General features: G+C 36.9%; 1 protein-coding gene across 1 annotated transcript; it reads right to left on the bottom strand.

The window, feature by feature from the left end:
* Window positions 1-6,222: 6,222 nt before the first annotated feature.
* LOC306886744 (G-protein coupled receptor 26-like) lies at window positions 6,223-10,256 on the bottom strand (the record flags this gene model as incomplete). The annotated part of the gene is made up of 3 exons (XM_079444061.1): window positions 6,223-6,487; window positions 7,802-7,915; window positions 9,586-10,256. The coding sequence occupies 3 exons, from the start codon at window positions 10,254-10,256 to the stop codon at window positions 6,223-6,225; spliced, it is 1,050 nt and encodes a 349-aa protein (XP_079300187.1).
* Between the last annotated feature and the right edge of the window lie 9,953 nt (window positions 10,257-20,209).

Below are 20,209 nucleotides of genomic sequence, written 5' to 3'. Positions count from 1 at the left end.
ACGAGCAACTTTGCCTCAAGAACCATTGCTGTCAATCAAATCGTTCATTAATTATTCAGAATTATGTTAAAAACCTACTTTTGCTAACTAGTCCTAGGTTTTTCGCTCCATCTCGATCAAACCACTGCAGTAATATTCTCTGGATGCTCTAGATTGAAATTTGTCCTTTGGTTAGCTATAACGAGGTTATTTAGAAAAGGGGCGTTGCTACATATACCCAAAACCTTATAAAACCTAAACGAAAACTCAAAACTTTACAAAACTTGGTGAAAACATGTCAGATGACTCTTAACAAGTATGTAAAGTTACATGGAGATTGGACCATAGGTGGCGCTATAACAGTTAAAAAGGCCGTAAAAACAGTATTTCTATAGTAAATGACCTCAAATTGCAATAAAATGTTCATAATATTCACTTATACACGATATATTCATATACGATAGATCTTCTCATTCTGAATCTTCTCATCTAGGATCACTGCTGTCAATCAAACTGTTCTTTAAGTATTTGAGATTATTTAAAAAAACTACTTTTGTGAACTAGCCCTCAGTTTTTAACTCAAAATCAATAAAATCAGTGCAGTACTATTCTCTAGACTCTCTAGGTCAATAGTTATCAAAAAAAATGTTGAACATTTGCATTTGGACAACTATAAACCGGTCATTTTATAATATGTTCTTTACATAGTGTACCCAAAGGTCTATAAATCCTCAAAGAAAGCCCACAACTTCTCTCAAAACTGTGTAAAATGATGCACAATTTCATTCTAAACAAGCATGCAAAATTGAAGAGAGATTGGGCAAAAAATAACACTATAATAGTTGTTAAAAACACAGTGTTGTATGAGTAAATACAATTATAACCACTAGATGGCAGCGGAAGACCACTAATGGGCTCATTAAATGCACTAAAACAGTACTGTTCATAGGTTTGCTTATGGAAACGTTATAAAATCACTGTTATAACATTTAAAATCATATTTAGTTAAAGTTTACCATTTTGTTCATACAGTTATGTCAGTTTTTACAATTTTGCCATATGATCACAGAGAAACCTGAAAATGACATTTAAACTCTTAAAAATTGAAGACTTACAATAAGTATTGTCACCTATAATCTATATCTGCAACAAAATGCGTGTGCATGTATGTCTGTGTATGTGTGTGACTCTCTGTATGTGTGTGTGTGTGTAAGCATGCTTATTGAGTATTAATATACTAGTTTAATCATATCATGTCTGTGTGTGTGAGAGCATATTCTCCACTTTGGATGTGTTTTACTGTCAGCCATACATCCAGGTTGGCCAAGACCACCTTAAAGTGCTTGAACCCCGGTAATCGCTGCTTACAGCTATATTTAAAAGTTACATTTTCTTGGTTTCTAACAAACTTCACCAAACATTTTTAACAAAAACACTTAACTTTTATTGAAAAAAACGGGATGCATGGTGTATCAGTGTTATAGTGGGCTACTATAGTGGGGGTTATTTTTTAGTTTATTTGGACTCAATATTATAGACTTTTTAATTTCAGCCATATTATGATAAATAATTATCAGCTTATCGGTATTGGCCAGACTTTTAATATCAGCGTATACTATCCACAGTACTAGTATTAAGCATGCAATTTCAACTTGGTAATACATTTTATCTTTGTAAATGTTTATGTAATATTAAAATCAGTTAAATGTAATCTTTAGTAAATCTCAAAATGAATTTATTCATATGTAATGTAATAAATTCACAGTTAGTTATGTAGTGTTTTGTTTTTAACTTTTAGACAAACTTTTATAGAATTTTAATTTTAGCCATAAAATGAAAATAATTATCATTTTATCTGTATCTTCCAGAATTTAACATCAGTGCATCCCGAGGAAGAAGCGTGATTGTTCATGTTATTGCTCTAATTCAGATTTGTCCCGGTGTCTCCTGCTATCTCTTACACTCTTCACTTTGGTTATTTCTCCAGGGATTTAGTTGTATTAGCTCAAATAAACCTTTGAACATCTGTTCATTTATAATGGAGCCCACAGCCATTGTTCTCAATATACCATCAGTGTGTATTTGTGTCTGCATTGATCACTCTAAATGCTCTTCTCATGTGGATGCATGGTTTTAAAGCCTTAAAGGCAGTTGTAAGTTGTCTCACGTTCAGGTCCCCATTACATTTGACCAATTACAGCAAAAAAGATTGGTGGTCTGAGAACAAAGCATCACTGCATGATCTCCTGCAATCTCCAGACAGACAAGTAGTCAGTAAGTAAAAACATCATCTCTAAAAGATGTGGTTAACCCCAAAGAATTCAATCTCTAAAACGATTCCCTTTTGTCCTGTGAAGAACGCTTATTGTGGCCTCATCGGAGATGCACGTCATTTCAGCTTGACCCTAAACAGTTGCAGTTAGCGCAGAATAGTCTTTGAAGTCTCTGAAGAGCTGCTCTCTCATGGGTTGTTCTGTGTTGCTGTGAAGCTGTGCAGTTCATGAGTGGAAATAAGAGAACAAACTGACAGCGCTCTGTGTTTTCCTTTTCTTTTCTTTTTTTACCCCTCTCTGTCTGTCTATCCGCTTGCTCGCTTTTTAATTGGGCTCACCGCATGTGTCCCTAGAGAGCTCCGTGCTGTGTTTGTGTGGGTGAGTCTTGGAGCAAATGATAGTAATTTAGGAATTTGGGCTTGTGTATGTGTGATGGTGTATGTGAAAAAGGTTAAATGTTTGTACAAGTATGTCTGTAAATGACTATGTTTAAGAGTGTCTGTCTGTGTGAATGTATGTGTAGAATTGTGTAGCGTTTATTTCATCAGGCTTGTAGCCCACATCCTGTTCAACAAAAGCTAATGGTGGGATTGAGGGTATTTTAGATGTATAACAGCAGGAACCTTTATGAGACATGGCAACGTGTTATAACATTGACTTACAAATGAGGAACATTGCAAGCAATTTATCATACTAGAGCAAACACACTCAGTATGAGTCTCTAAGCTGGAGTACAGAAGCTAGAGAAGTGGTAAGTATAGAGAAAAAAAAATAAAATCCCCATATATAGAGTATATTTATTGCAAATGCCTTTGGTTATGGTTTGTAATCTTTCATTTAGTCTCACATTTTCATGATAATTTGTTGTGATGAAACAAGATTTTTTTAAATGCACAGTGAAATGTTAACATTAGGTATTTCCATTTGTGTCACTAGTTATTTTCGATTTAGACTTCTCAAGTCTTGTCAAAGCTAGAGCTAAACTTGTCATTACCATTACATATTATTACATGGCTCTCTAGAATACTTGATTCTGATTGATCAATCAAGGAATCCTGTGGTCAAATACTTTAGTATAAACTGTGTACAGTAATTGACTGCTGTCTCAGTCTCCATTACTTTGTAAATGTTCTTATCTGTATGAAACGGGTAGACCTTATGAAAATGATTATTTAAAAATAAACAGGTATGTAGAACTAATTATTGTAAAACAGTTATAAAAGAACTAGTCAAGTCTAATATGTTTGGATAAGCTATAAGGAAATAAAAAATTGAGTGATTTAGTGGGGATTTTCCACTAAACCATATTATCAAGAGCTGATAGTGTGGAATATATGGAAACACTTGATTAGGGAACATTATTCACTACTAACTAGTTGGTCATTAGCATGTTGGCTGTATTAGTACTTATAAAGCACATATTAATGCCTTATTCTGCACGACCACATTCTAGATCTCTTAACCCTTCCTCATACCTAAACATAACTACTACAACAACTACCTTACTTTATATCAGTAAGCAGTAATTAGGAGTTTAATCATTTTTGAAGAGGGAAAACTCTTAATAGTGAACATGTGAGAATTTTTGGTCAGTAAGATATTTATTGCAGTTTAAAATGACACTTTTTCTATTAGAATATATATTTAAAATGTAATATATTCCTGAGATGGCAAAGGATAATTTTTTAGCATTACTCCAGTCTTCAGGTTAACATGATCCTTCAGAAATCAATCTAATATGCTGTTTTTGGTGCTTAAAAACATTTATTATTATTATTATTAATATTACTATTATTGTTATTATTATTTATTACTATTGAGAAACTGTGATTACCCCCCCCCCCCCTCCATCCCCCAGGTTGGTGCGATTACTATAGCTTGCTTTTGTTGGCCAGTATTGATGGATCAGTGAGAAATGGGGATGACAAACTCATCAGTGAAAAATCCATAAAAAAAAAACAACAATAGAGGAGATAGGGAAGACTTAAGTAAGGACTGTTTTTATAATCTGGGGGCTGTCGAGGCTGGATTCTGATGTAATTTTCTTCTGTTCTTGTTTGCATTGCAAGAGGGGGTGGTGATGAGGGGGGGCGGTAATAATTGCCCAGAATTCTTTAGTGGTCTCATTTCTTGCTGTTTTATAACATCTGCCTTCACACTCTCTACTTCTCTTTTTATGGTTCCTTCTTTTCTTTTCCTTCTGAACCTGCAATTACAGAGACTTCTTGACTCGTTCTCTCTCTATTGTGTGCTTTCTGAGCCAGAGCACGAGTGCAAAGTGCAAAGCTGTCTTCGTTTCAGTTGAACAGAGGGATGAAATCTGTTTTAAAGCATTTCAGAAAGAAACTGTCTCTCCCACATTCATATCGTTCTCTCTCTTTCTTTCTCCTGCTTTGGAAGTGAACTTTGCATGCATTTCTCTTTCTTTTCTCAGACAGAAGGAAACTTAGAAGGCAGGGACTCTGTTAAAGACCAAATACAGCAGATATGCAGAGCATAAATTGGACTTCTTTGCTTGCTGTTCATTTCTTTTGTGCTTTGTGCTCTGCATGAATCTGTCAAACAAATAACAAAAACTTAAGTGCTCTTTTTTCAAACCCACTGTTTATTGTCATCAAAGTCACAAAGATGTAGCAAAATTTAAAACTACATTATTTTCTGTTTTAACAAAAATAGACATGTTTCTTCCTAAGGCTTTACATTTGCACGAAAGTAAAACATTTAAACATGTAGTTTTATACATGAACACCCTCAAAGTGTAATAATGTTCCCACTTCCAAATGTCACATATTCACACGTTCAAACATACACACTACAAAAAATAAAACGATACATATTTACTATAGAGTGACATTCAGATATAAATTACCCTGTAGAAATGATTTACTCTTTAAAAATACAAAAATGTATATGCATATATACAGTACATAGACAAAGAACGGCATTGTAAAACTAAACGGAACGATTAGGGAAAGAAAATCCGTCACTTTTTTCCATTTTACTCTTTCCAAGTATTTTTTTTTCTGTGTCTTGTGGCCAGTGTTCCCACACAGAGAACATTAAGTAAACCCATATGACAGCACTTCAGGCACTTGCACAATATTTTCACACATAATTTTCAGAGGCAAGTAAGAAAAAGAGACTGTTTATGCTGTCAGAATTTAATCCCAATTTTTTTTTTTTTAAATGTTTATCGTTTCTCTCTCAATAAATACTCATTTTATCTCCTTTGTTTGTACCCTTTGGTTTACACAACAAGATTTCTCTACAATTCTCTGCTGAAATGAGCTTGTTCATTTTATGAACTTGCTTTAAAATTCAGTCTATGCCGGTTTTGTTTGAAATAAATAAATAAATAAATAAATAAATAAATAAATAAAGGCACCGAAAGAACAGGTCTGCCCATTGCTGTGGGGCTTCATATCTAAACCCTGAAGATACAATACATGCTACAAAAAAAAAATCAAAACCACATGCCGCTGAGTTGCACTAAAATAGCATCTAGAAAATATTTTCTTATTCTGTTGAAAAACTCACAATGCAGTCTTGTTTTCTCACATTTCACCATGTGATACAGTAAGTCAAAGCAGTCACCTATTCATAAGTCTAAACAGCACTTTATCACTATAACATTAGAGACGAATCAGACCACGATGTAATAGGCCCTACAGATTCTCTTTAAATGTTGGCTAACTAGCAGCTTTCGTGGCTTGCAGCTTTACAGATATTTGATTTCAGAATTGATTGGGGAAAGAAAGAAAGGAAAGAAGAGATTTAATAAATATTTTTATTAAAAAAAGAATTTCTTTTGCTACTAAAATCTCTTGCTACAGTTGCATCTTGAATTCTTTTTGAGTTGAGAAATGCAGAGCCTGGTATCCCGCTGTTTCCGCTGCCTTCATTGTTCTCTCTCCCTCCAGAGTTGAAGCTCTACCTTTGTGATCGTTCATCTCTATAGCAACAGGAGTCCTCAGTGTGTAGGTCTGGCTTCGACTTCCGCATCTTTTACGATTTCCTTGGCCCTTCCAATCTTTCCATTTTCCTGCTGATGCCCAGAGCCATTCGGGGAACTGCGTTTCAAGAGTCGATTGATGATGTCACTGCAGGTCTTCCTGTATTGGTGTCGCAGAAGAGAGTAGACGAAGGGGTCGCATGCAGCTTTGCTGTACGCCAGACTCTTACACAGCACGCCCCAATATGGATTAAATGGCTCCGTCACAAATAGCTCCACAATCCTAAACACATGACACCCACATGATTCCATATTTTCATATGGAAGGTTATACGTTTGTATAGGAGAGGCAGTAAATGCAGAGCAATTTCTATTTTCAGTTTGGTTATGTGAGGGATAATCTGTGACCTGAATTGGACACTAACATTTGCTCATAAAAATTGCTTTTGACAGGGGTTTTGAGGAAGAAAATCTGCAGTAAGAGTCATGGATACACAAGACAGTTCATCCTTACATCTTCTCTGAGCTTACCCAGGTTATGTAACATGCCTAGTCAGGAGGCCCTTCTTCATTTTGGATTATGAGTCAGGTGGACATGCATGACCAGAGACATTAGTACGGGAACTACAGGCTTCACATTTCATGACTTGTAGGATACTGTAGGGGAGACCAGTTTTTGAGAAATGTTTGGAAAAATAAAGTACTTGTAATTAGATTATAGTATGTTTTAAAATCCTTATTCGATTACAGTTACTCTTTAACGTATTACATGATTTACATATAATTCACACAGTATTTTAAACTAAAACATTGATTTTATGAGGTTTATAATATTTCAAATTAACAACAAATTTGCACGTTACAGTTCTCCGATTTCAGTTAATGATAACACTAATATGCAGTTAAGCAAATAAAATATTTTCATTTTTAGTGCTTTTATTTTCTATTTTGAATTTCTTTGTTCATATTTTTATGATTTCATTAATTAGCTTTTTATCAAATGCTGCAGTTCCTTCACAAACCCCAGTTTGGGAAACCCTGACATTCAATGCACTTTTTGTTGATAATAAAGAATAGAATATATTTTCTTTGATACACAATGATATTATTCAAATGTATGTGATTAAAAGCGTTAAGTCAAAATTATTTAAAAGTAATCAAAATGTAGCCACATTATATTACCTAAATTGTGTGTAATAGACTATGATTTTTTTTTGTCAGGTACTTTGTAATCAGTAATGGGCTGCAATTTATAAGTAATATTACTTATTATTTGTAATGCATATTTTGATACATTATATTTAAATGATTACTATTTTTATTTGATTGCTTTTCATTTTATCTGCATTACTGACATTTTTCAGTTTTGCTTTAAACACACATTGTTCCTTATAACTAAAAGAAAACTGTTGGCTAATGATCACTAACAAAATGGAGTATGTTAAAATATGAAATAACAATACCCTTAAACAATAGTATTATATCAAGCAAGCAGCTAAAAATATCCAGGGATCTCAACCTGGCCAACAAATTAAAACTACAATAAAAGCATGACTGCACAGATGCTGAGCCTAGGGGAGTTAAGCAGCTGGCTCACCTGGTAATGACATACGGGGTGAAACAGATGACGAAGGTTCCAATGAAGGTACTAATTTTGCGGGTGGCTCTCTGTCTTCTCCTTTTCTGCTCCTCCAGACAGCGCTGACGAACACTGGGCAAAAATGTAGATGATCCATTTAGATAACTTCTCTCACTTGAAATGTGTATTATGTTATTATAACCACACTGAACTGACTTTTATCCAGCTTCAAACAGATGTTATCTAAAACTGTACCTATGCACCAGATGAACGCACATATTTCACCACCGACAATATTAGGAGCCTTTTACATATTCTCACAAAACATTCAAGAGACATAACAGGTGTTCCCATAGAGTGAGGATGTTTGCCCAAGCTGTTTCAGTGAATCACTGAAATATCAGATTAACTTCGCCACACCTGCAGTGGATAATTTAACACTTGTTCACATGGTAACTTGTGTCAATCCGAAGTACGGTGTGATTGGTTGATTGCTATCAGTCTATAAAAAGCTGTGGCTTTTTATTTATTTATTTACATGGATAGCAAAAGAACCAACAGCTGGCAGTCATTTTCCTTTCTCTTTGCATGTGTGGAGTGGTGTGATACATCTCCTCTCTGAAGACCAGATGTGCTCATTACATGTGGTGTGTTGGGCTATTGTGATTTGTCATTGTTGCTTAATAAATTATTGTGGTCGACATGTAGCCATTGAAAGTCATCCAGAGCCCTGGGCAATGAGCTGATGATGTTCACTCTCTGATGAGCACAAATGTCTCTTGATATCTGTTGGCACGTGAGAGAGGTGTGCTCAATCAAATTGTTGATCACAGTTCTATTTATGTTTTGTGTCATTGCACCAGTTACATTTGTGGCAGTAATTAGTCCAAGGGGTCCAGTTACAGTTTTTGTTGATTTCATGTTGACATTTTACACGGCTACTGTGAAAAGTCACATGACTTGAGCGGTTTAATTCCTGTTTGATCTATTGAAATATGATGCCTTTGTCAATGATCAGTCCAGTCTCAAAATCTCAGTTTACACATTTGTGACATATTTTCAGCTCTGTAGTTTTCCACCAGTTACAATTTTGACAATGAATATTTTAAATTCACGAGTTAATTAATTTCAAATATTTTGTTTGTTTTAATGATATATCCAAGGAATAAAATGCATGTTCACTCAATTATTTAGGATTCAGTAGGATACAATCCCTGTCAGATCTATTGTAGGTGCTGTTACCAAAACTGTGGTGCTGAAACCAGGCAGCTCTAAAGAGTGCTGAATATGTGATATAATATTTATTGGTGCAGCCACTTAAAATCAACAGCATAATTTGAAAAAAAAAAGTAAAAATAAGTTACTTATATTTATAGGAAAAAGCATGGGGAAAAGCAAGGGGAATTCCAAGAGTTGACTGCACAAACATTATTGGTGTTCTTGGTTAAAGGGTTTGTTGTATTTTATGTGTGTGTTTTAAGTTTATAATGTTTGTTAACATGATGATGTTTGGTAACATTTGAACTACTATTGACTACAGTTGTTACATTTGACAATTTTGATGAACTTTTAATCAGCATATGGTCTATACATATGTGTTGTTACCAGTGCTTTTTCATGTTAATATATAGCCAATTTAATTTAGTAACTTGACAGTTAATATAGCCTAAAACGGGCCATCGCCAATATTCGTGTATTACCCTGTATTTCTATGATAAAGTTCAGGAAACCATCGCTGACAATTTTCTATTTCTTTTTTTCTATCTAAACGTAAAAATCCGCATGTTCTCACTCATTCTTACCTTGGGTGAATGTCCACCAGCAGTACGAGCGTTTGCATGGTTATCACGTCTATGCGCTTGCAGTGAAAGCGCGCGACTTTGAGCACTTTCAGATACGTGACGCAGAGCACCACCAACACCAACAGGAACGTGAGCGAGTGCAGCACCATGGTGTAAATCGCGAACTGCGTCTTGGCATTGACCGCCCTGCCGTTACAGAGCGTGCACGAAGCGTAAAGCTGATGGTAACCCACCCAGGAGAGGCACGCGGCAACCACAGAGAAGGACAACGAGTGCACCCACGTGTAAGCCAGCGCGATTACAGCGTCCCGGTGACGGATCCTGGAATGGTAACTCAGAGGGAACACCACTGCAACCCACCGGTCGATACTGAGCGCAGCCATACTCAGCATTGAATTAGTGGTCAGGAAAGTGTCCAGAAACCCCACCATCTGACAGAAAACGTGTCCTCCGGGATGCGCATTACTCAACACCCCGATAAGAGTCAACGGCATGCTGGAGGCGGACAGAAGCAGGTTGCAGAACGTCAGGTTGAGTATAAACAACCCAGGAACCTGCTTGCGAATTTCTGCATTGTACAAGAAGCAGATCAGCACCAGCACGTTGGACAGCAGCGACACAACGATGATCACGACGAGTAGGAGAGAGAGCGCGAGCTCTGCTGTGTGCATGATGTTTCCCGCTCTTAAAGCCCCCAACTTTGAACCGCAACTCCAGGACAGTTCATGACGGGGAACTAAATAGCATCAATACAACTTGTAGATCCCCCAACGCGATATCCACTTGTACACGGGCGCTCGATACACGGGTCTCCATGACTCCGACCTCCGTTTAGTCAGCGAAGTGTTGGGAAAATCCATCCGAACAGTTGGAGCGCGAAATCTCAAGAGTGCAGGTTAATCCGCTCTTCCTCGCAACCCTAAAGGAATGCCTCGCGCAATTGCACAGCTCGGGTTTGCGCGCGCTTCTAATGCAGAATTCGCCCTTGAAACAGCTTTATATGTCAAAATGTCACCCCCCCCCCCCCCCCACCCCCCAAACACACTCACGAAATGCTCACACGTGACTAGCGTCAAAGGAATCGTCAGGGAATTAATTTTGTGAGAGGACTAAATTTAGACAGTGTTTATATTTGTCGAAGGGAACTCTTTCACGTCACGATGAGGCAAAAGCCCTGGGTCTCGTGGTACAATTTTATGATTCGCTCGCGCACACAGCTTCAGTCCTACAAGATCTTGAAGAGCTGCAGTCACTTATGCATTTAGAATCGCGATTTGTAACACATTTAATTTCGACGTTTGTAACTTGGTGATTTGTAGGACTGGAAGTCTCAAACTTTCATTTAATCAATATTTCATTGCTGCGAATGAAAGAAGATTAGAAATCTTCTGCTTATTCTTAAACTGTGCAAATTAATGTATACAAAGTCCCCAATAGTGTACACACATTAAAAACATGGAGATTTTAAATGGGCATGAATTTCTTGTGGTAAACTTTGACATGTGCTCTTTTTAAGATATTCGTATCAGACACGTTAGTTTACTGCCTGCGTTTTTTGCCCTCACCATTTAACATGCTGAAAGACACCATAGAAATTATGATTTTTTCATTTTTCATCTCAATCTCTGATAATCAAATGTTTGATTAATATCATAGAATTCCTTGTTGGGGTGAAAAATAATCTGTGCAGCTCTTTTCAACAGCAAATAAAATGGCTAGAAGCAGACACAGATAAATAGAGAGTGAAGGAAGGATTTGAAGTCTAGCAGTTTTAATCAAAATATTGATTTAAGCTATCTTGGGGAGAGACAGGCTGTTATTGTTCAAGCCAAATCATTTCAAGGAAACATCCGAAAAAACATCTATGTAACTGAACAGATAATCACATTATTGTTGAATTCTATTAAAGTAGAATTGCAGTGTTTTGCGAGTACATTTTAAAAATGTTTGTGTGCAGTAGTTAATGTAATGTTTTCACAAACACGCACATTTAGTATGTAATGGGTTATATAGAGTTCAAAACACACCCTGCACTTTTTAACGTGTTTTTAAATCTGTGATCTCTCAATAATAACGAATCCAGTATTGCTAACACAAACAGTCGATTCTGTGACTTGGCGCTGTATTTGAATACAAAAATAGAGAGAGAGTTAGAGGGAAGAGCCAGGCTTGATGCATTTGGCTCTTGTTTGCTTGGCTGGGGGATGTCAGATGAATTTCCTGTCACTTTGTGTATGAATCTGTATGTGAATTTGTACATGTCTGTGCGAGTGCACATGTGTATGTTTGCATGTCGACATGTAAGGCCCAACTTCATTTAACAGTATTCATAACTATAGCACTATTTTGACTGGAATAAAAATGACATTTGAAGTTTTTCTCATATACCAGATATTTTGCTGGGGAATTACGTTCGTTTTGGCTCCTCTAATTAGAAAGCAACCCTGACATTTACTTTTACTGAACCAGAAGATTGGTTTACACACAAACACACACACACACACACACACACGTTGGTTTTTGTGGTTTATGGGGACTCTCCATAGGCGTAATGGTTTTTATACTGAACAAACTGTGTGTGCTATTGCCATACACCATGCTATTGCCTGTGTCTGCTAGCTACACCTAAACTTAGCCCTCACAGGAGACTTATTAGATTTTAGATTATTTTTAGATAAAAAAAACCCCACCATTTAGTATGTTTTTTTTAAGCCTTTTGAATTACGGGGACATAGGCAGTGTCCTCATAAACCACCTTCATATTGTAATACCTCTGTCATACCCATGTCATTATACAAATTTGTGTCCTCATAAACCACATAAACATGCGCACACACACACACACACACACACACACACCAGCCCAGATTCTTATGTTGGATGCATTTCTATTTCACTGCAGTGTCTCTCTTACAACATAAACCCTGTTTGTAGCATGAAGAGATGAACCAATGCGTGCACACAAACACACACACACACACACACACTCATACACTCATACTCATTAGTGGCTCACTGAGGCCAAGCAAAGATCGCTGCTGTCCTCTGTAACCACGGAAACGCCCACGCTGTCTGGGCAGTGGGTGTGTGGTGGTCCATCCCATGATCCTTTGTGACAGCATGAACGATTCTGACCAATCAGTGGAGCAACTGCACAGATCTCGTTATTCTTCTTGAGGGGGTGATACGGACAGCGTGTCTTTATGTGAAACAGGTTTTTATCTCCATCACTTTTTCTGCATTTTTCAATAAATTTCTTTCTTTTTTAGAGCTAATTTGTGTTTTTAAATATTAGAAGTATACAGGAATAATCAAACTCTAAGTGAAGGCTAAATCATTTTGGGATCTTGCCAAAGCTTTCCAAAACTTGCCAATTATTTTGTCATGTTTATTATTATAATATAATATTATATATATATATATATATATATATATATATATATATATATATATTTTATTCTACAGTTAAAAGACTCTAATATGAATAAACCTTTTTGAGCTTATGGTAAGTGCTTTGGTTGAAAAACATTGCTGCTTGTCGTATGTTGATGTTGGGTTACTGGTATCATTCTTGCCACAGGACATCATCTACCTTTGGTCCACTGGATTCATGTTTCTACATGGCACAATAGCTGTAGCTTTGTGAGGGCATAAGACCCTCATAATTTTCATCTCACTGGGTGCTTTCGTTGAGCACAGAGAAGTGCCTGTTGATCTATAATATTAATTTACATATATATTTTTCTCCAATATGACAGTGCATCCATAGCTGAAATAGTTTTTTCACAGTTTGACCGAACCCAGGGCAAGGAGGATGTCAAAATCAGTCATTTGGATATACAAATGTACATGTATATTTTGTGTTCCAGGGGATTATACTGAAATTAATTATGTATAATTAGAAGATGCAATTGTTTCTATAGCCTGGATTATACAGCTTGAGATCTGTGTGTATTGTAACCATTGGAATGAGAGTGATGTACACATGATCTGAATGGTAAATACTACATGGTAAATGCCCTGTGGACTATACGCATTGCATTCTGGGCCCAGTGATTCTGATTCTGCCCGATTCATTATTGTGTTGCTTCTTGCATGAGATGAAAGGCTTGTATGCACAACCCAGTTCATATCATATGCAGTTAAAGGCTGTATTTCAAAAATTAAGAATGGCTTTATGTTTCAGTTGATTTAGGATGTATTATGTTCCGGTCTGCCAGGTTTTCAGAGATTGAGAGAAAATTGCTGCAAATAATGCAATACATTGACCTACGCAGTGAGAGTGTAGATGAAGACCTCTAATATACGATTAGCCAGATTTCTTTTGTATATTTTTTTACCAGTTTTAAAGGGATCTTTTTATGTCAGGTTCTCTTCTGTAGCTCTGGCTCCATCTGGTGGTTTAACTGGTTAAATGCTTGTCTGTAGTTTTGCAATCAGTACAGTTGCTTGCTCTGGATTTGCGTTTGACCAGAATACATTTAATTAATTTTATTCAAAATTGTTTTGATTTATTTGTTGTCAGTTTCTATTTGTATGAGGACTGTTGTTTATTATGTATGCACCGCATATTCTGTGATTGTCTTTGAGGCATTTCAACTTTACCTTGATAGCCAATTTATTTTCGGTGGTGGAGCCCTGACTAATCAAGTCCTAGTCCTCATTTGAAAATATGTTGTTTTGACTCTAGTTGTTATGTGATTAGAGGAAGCACTTGTGCATTCACAAGCAGGAGCAGAGTTACCAATTTAAAGGGATAGTTCACCCAAAAATTAAAATTCTGTCATCTACTCACCCTCAAGTAGTTCCAAACCTGTATGAATGTTTTTGTTCTGCTGAACACAAAGGAAGATATTCTGAAGAATGTGGGAAACAGAGCAGTTCTGGGGCACCATTGACTTCCATAGTATTTTCCCCCCCTACTATCGAAGTCAATGGTGCCCCAAAACAGCCTGGTTACAAACTTTCTTCAAAATATCTTAGGATAAGGGGAGCTTTCATGGAAGAACCACTTTGGGTTCTCCAAAGAACATTTCAGTGATTAGTTCAAACCTTTTTTCCTAGTGTGAAGAACATTAGAATAATGTAAAAAAGCTGTTTCACTATAAAGAACCTTTTGTGCAGTTGAAAGGCTCATTGGATGTTAAAGGTTTTTCATGAAACTGACGCCAATGATGAACCTTCGGTTTTCAGAGTGTACTGTTAATTTTGTTTGGTAATTGCTTGTTTTTCCAGATGTTTAAATGTGAGGTCCTTGTTTTCACCTCTAGAGGGAGTGCTTGGGCTTCACTGAAACCATTCTGGTCCCACTAGTCTGTCATCACTTCTCAACAAACCTAATAAACACATCATCAGCATCCTATAATGCCCATGTGCGTTGTCCAAGCACAAGCCCAGGCCCAGGGGGCAGAGTATAAGTGCTGCTTGGTCTGTCCTCAGAGGTCACAGTCCGGGTTAATCTGTCATGTTTAGCGAGACTGTGAGGGCACTATGTTTTTCCAACTGAGTTTAAAGCACTAGTTCAACCAAAGAATCAAATTCTGAGATTTCTTTCTTCTGCATTAAAAAATTAACCAAAATAACCAAAACAGAAGATGTTTTGAAGAATGTCTGTTTTTGTCTATGTTATGAAAGCCAATGGGAGCCAAAATCTTCAAGCCTCAAAAAAATAAAAATAAAAATAAAATATATACACACACACAAAACACCTGAAGCATCTATCAAAATACTTTTCATTGTTTTCTTTAAAAAACAAACAAACAAACAAACAAAAACCCCCCACATAATTAAATAAAGAAAATGGCGCTTTTTTGTGTTCTACTGCTTTAAATTTGGTATATAATGGTTTATGCCGGGCAACTACTAATTAGTACTCATTACTAAACTGTCAAATAATTATGCTGCTATTTAAGTTTTTTTTTTTTTTTTTTTTTTTTTTTTTTAGCTAATTAGTTGAATTTTGATCAATTTAAATATGTTTTTTACCGTCCTGGACATACCTGAGCATAAATGTCTTCTTAAAGGGATACTCCACCCCAAAATGCAAATTTGGTCAGTAATCACTTACCCCATGTCTTCCAAACTCGTAAAAGCTTCGTTCGTCTTCGGAATATAATTTAAGATATTTTTGATGAAAACCGGGAGGCTTGTGACTGTCCCATTGACTGCCAAGTAAATTGCACTGTCAAGGTCCCTAAAAGTATGAAAAGCTTTGTCCGAATAGTCCATCTGCCATCAGTGGTTCAATCTGAATTTTATGAAGTGACGGAAATACTTTTTGTATGCGTATCCTTTAAGGGCACAATGGTGATACACTTGTTGTTTGTGGGTTTTAAGCATGCAACCTTTCAGATTTTGGGTGAGATCTTTAACCACTATGCTACACCATTTCAGAGTGGACTTACTTCATTCAGACAGGAACCAGCAAAGAAAGATTTTAAAATGTTTTAAAGAATTTGTCAGTTTGCATTAGTTCTGCCAGCATTAAATTATAATCAATGTTTTTCTTGTTACAGTGTGAGCAGTTTGCAAGGGGAAGTAAGGCCTCTTAGCTAAACACAATGTGATCCCTCTGATGACCTTTCAAGTGTTACCGAGGAATGTAAGCAGATCAGGCAGGTATGTGAAAGAGATCGTCCTTGTGAAAACCAGACTTGCTGGAACTATGGAGCTTTGAACGTAAATCTGTAATTTAACTATTGAGGAGGAAAAGAGAAGACGGAAAGGTTGGCAACTCTTAAGTATCATAACTGTTCCAGATTTTGAGTAGTATGTCCAAAACTATTTGTCTTGCCATAATAATTTACTGTTAGTTGTGACTTGACTTGTTTATGGGTAGACTTCTCTGCTTAGAGTAGAGTTCCATGATATAGATATTTTGGATCTTTTCTCCTGCCAAATGTCTCTTTCTGTCTCTCTCCATCTCTATTTATCTGTGCTCGGGTGAAACAGCCTGTTCGGTGAATCTGCCACTGGGTGTAAGATGATATTTTTCCCCCTCTCTCTCCCCTCTTAGTGTCTTTATTAGCAGGTAATGTCCAAAAAGAGGATTAGAGAAGGAAAAGGAGAGACATGGTCCTGTGGATGGATGAATGGCATATATGGGATGGTTAAAGGAGGGAAGGGAGGTTAAGGAAAGGAGAAGAGGAAAGAAGAGATCACACTGCTCGGGGATATTTGGGGGGATTATCTATTTGTTAGATGTATGTAAGTGAGACAGACAGAGAGAGGGCAGTAAACTCTGGCAAATACTTTCTATAAAAGTATTAATTGAATAAAACCTGGGTGTGAATCATGGGGTTGTTTGGAGAAGTCATGAAATAAAGCTGGAATCCCCTCTAAGGAAGTCAAAACAAAAAGTTAGGGGATAAATCTATATGTCTTGACAGGGTTTTCTGTGTTTTTATTTATTATATTTTATGGAATTATACAGAACTTCATTTGAGCCCCATATAATGACATGTGGAAGAAAAATTGACATCATGGCTTTTAATTAAGACTTTGATTTCCACAGTTTATTAATTTTAGTGAAATTGTGGACTACTTTATTTCCTTATTTTAATTTAGTTAAATCATAGTTCCGTACTGAGGCACCGCTGATTTAGAATCTCCTAATAGTTTAATAGTCAAAAAACAGTATTGAAAGCTAACTAAGCCCAACTATAAGCACTTCCTCTAACAGGTCAATTGCCCAACTCCCTGATTCTTCTGGTTTGGAAGTCTTTGTTAAAGAGTTATAAGCCATTAACCAACATGAACAGCTATGAGGTAAATCGCAACATTACAAACTTTGAATCAAAAAAGTATTTGAAAATCAGATTGGTCCGAACAGCCGTTAAAAACATCACAATCTACAAGTAATCTACACAACTCTAATCCTTCAATTAGTGTCTTGTGAAGTGAAAAGTTGTATATTTGTAATAAACAAATACTTCATTAAGGCGTTTTAACCTAAAATGTCACTTTTGGCCAAAATACAGGTTCCTCTGTTGTCCTCTCACTTCAAAATCCACTGACATAGCTGTTTAGAACTATCCTGCGGTGCATTTCCCAAAAGAATTGTTAGCAAACTAGGGTTCTACTTAACTCTTTTGTTAACGAAGAAATTTGCATTTTAGTTGCTTTTGGGAAACCCCTGGACGTTGTCATTTATAAACAGTGCTTGATGTGTGTGTATTTCTCTTCTTACAAACATGCAGCTTTTGGCTTCACACTGGCCATGTACACACTGCAGCTAAATTCGGTTGTCAGTTCACCTTTTACTCCTTAATCGCGTTCTGTACACACATAATTCACTAAAATACGGGATTGACAACAGCATTAACTCCCAAAAAATACAGGTAGTAACAACCACATTTACAGAAATTCTACGCAATGTGTACGGAACCGAACTGAACAACTAGTTGTTAATGTCGTATTTGAACGTTCATCGGTGTCTTCGTCTGTATGTGAGATGCAAGAAAATAACAGTGAAAGAAGTCTTAACTTAGCACGGGGCTAGCTGCGCTCATGAGCCCTGCTGTAAAGTGTCAGTGCTGCCAGATCTTCATAGAAAAAAACTAAACAAACAAGGACAAGCACAAAAATCACAAACACCCAAGTGCTTTGTTTTATAACACCAAAAAATAATCTCATATCCAACAGATCACTTTATTAACTTCATAAAGTGCCTATCTTTATGAGATAAGACCAAACAACATGCCTAAAAGTGCTTGTAAATTTGAGGACATGGCAACACTCCAAGACAGCGCTCTCTAAAGCAGCCTCCCGAGCATCAACACAACGCTGCACGTCTATCAGCGGTAGTTTAGTTAAAATCGACGGACAAAAAGAGTCTTTAGTCAAAAAATGGCACATAACAATCGGCTAAACTTGTACTCACTCCCGCAAGATGACAGAATGTTACTATGGTTACAAATGTGGGAGTGAGTGCTGTTCTGTACACACATGGAACGATCATTTACGGGACTCACTCCCGCATTTAAATGCGGTTGTCACTCCTGAAACTTGTAGTGTGTACGTGGCCATTAAGTGATGAATTGAAATCATGTGAATTACTTGTGGATTATTGTGATGTTTTATCAGCTGTTTGGACTCTCATTCTTAAGAAAATGAATTGGATTTTTATTTCTAGAACTTTACTGTTGCAATTGAATGCAAAATGCATACTGTGCGAAACAGGTCCCATAATGAAGGACTTTATATAATGACCCTGGTGTACAGTAATTGTGGATGTAAATGATCAATGGCAGCAACTCTGAGCTTCAGGGTCATGGCTGGGTCTCTGTTGTTTTCTTGTTAAGAGGTTAGTATGGCCGCATTCAGAATATTAAAATTGGTTGAAAAAAGCAGTTCACCTAATATTCACTACTGAATGGCTTGCACTGTCCAAGATTATTTCTTTTTCATCACTCATTCATAACTGAAGCTGGTTTGAAGCCGATTTCATTGTGGCAAACTAAAAGTGTTTCTCCCCTGAACTCTCCACCTGCGGAAGTGTCTCCAGCTTTAGTGTAACCTGCCCTTCTGGAGGTTAATGTGAGGGAAATCAGATTTGGGTAGGAGGCATCTTTAAGCCTTTGGAAAGTAGAGGAGCAGAGAGAAAGAAAGAGCTTTTTGTGTTGTGTGAGGATTGAACGCTACGCTGTATGGCCAATTGACTTCTTCTCCAATTCATCAAATGCACTGTTTACCTAATCTGTCATAGCATTTCAAAACGTATTAAAACCGCAGGGAGATAAGCTCAGCATTCCTACTCCTGAGTCAGGATAGTCTTACCTTCACCAAAAAGGCGAACCATTTCTCTTTCTCTCCCAGAGGATTAGCTCTTGTGTGAAATGCATACTGTAAAGTGCTACCACATCTTGCTTAAGGACAATTCCACCCACCCCTTCCAGATAAATAAAGTATTATTGTGCAGTTAAGGAAGATTAGAAGTTAGAGCAGGGGGTTGGTGCTTGTGGGTTGGGGATTGCGGATATCTGAAATTGAGTTTAATGCCATGCTTATCAGAATTCCTCACGTCTCTAATAGTGCACACTGTTGTGTGTGGCAGAGGGGGAGGAAGCGAGGAGGTGGGGTCATATCCTCTACAGTAGGGTGCAAGAAGGAAATTGTGAATTGAGTTGCATTTAAAGCCTCTTTTTGTAAAACAAGACCGACAGCAAAGTGAATTGGCATGGCAAGATGCGGAGGAAAGGGCCAGATGCAAGGTGTCGGTTGCAAATTGAACTTGGACAGTGTGCGAGAGGCATGTCGGGTGTTATACAAACTGCTTAACACATCATTCATGTTGCCTAGGGAATAAGATAACCTAGAATGTGCTGTTGCACCATATGTCACCTTTTAATTTCCACAGCATAGACATTTTCCAAAGAAATTCTGCTATTATTTGCTCATAACCTCCAACCTGTATGTGGAACACAAAAAACAAGAATTTGGAGTCAATGAGCTCCATTGTTGTTTTATTGACTTTTATTGTATGGAGAAAAACGGATAAAATATAGCATCTTTTCTGTTCTACATAAGAAAGTCATAGAGGTTTGGAATGGGGGTTGGTGATATATTGGTTGACGAATTTTCAGCCGGTTGAGATTTTGGACTATTGTATCTATCGCGTTCAAGT

The sequence above is a fragment of the Barbus barbus genome (genome assembly GCF_936440315.1).
Source record: "Barbus barbus genome assembly, chromosome: 20".
NCBI classification, from domain to species: Eukaryota; Metazoa; Chordata; class Actinopteri; order Cypriniformes; family Cyprinidae; genus Barbus; species Barbus barbus.
This window is presented reverse-complemented; position numbering and strand designations above follow the sequence as displayed.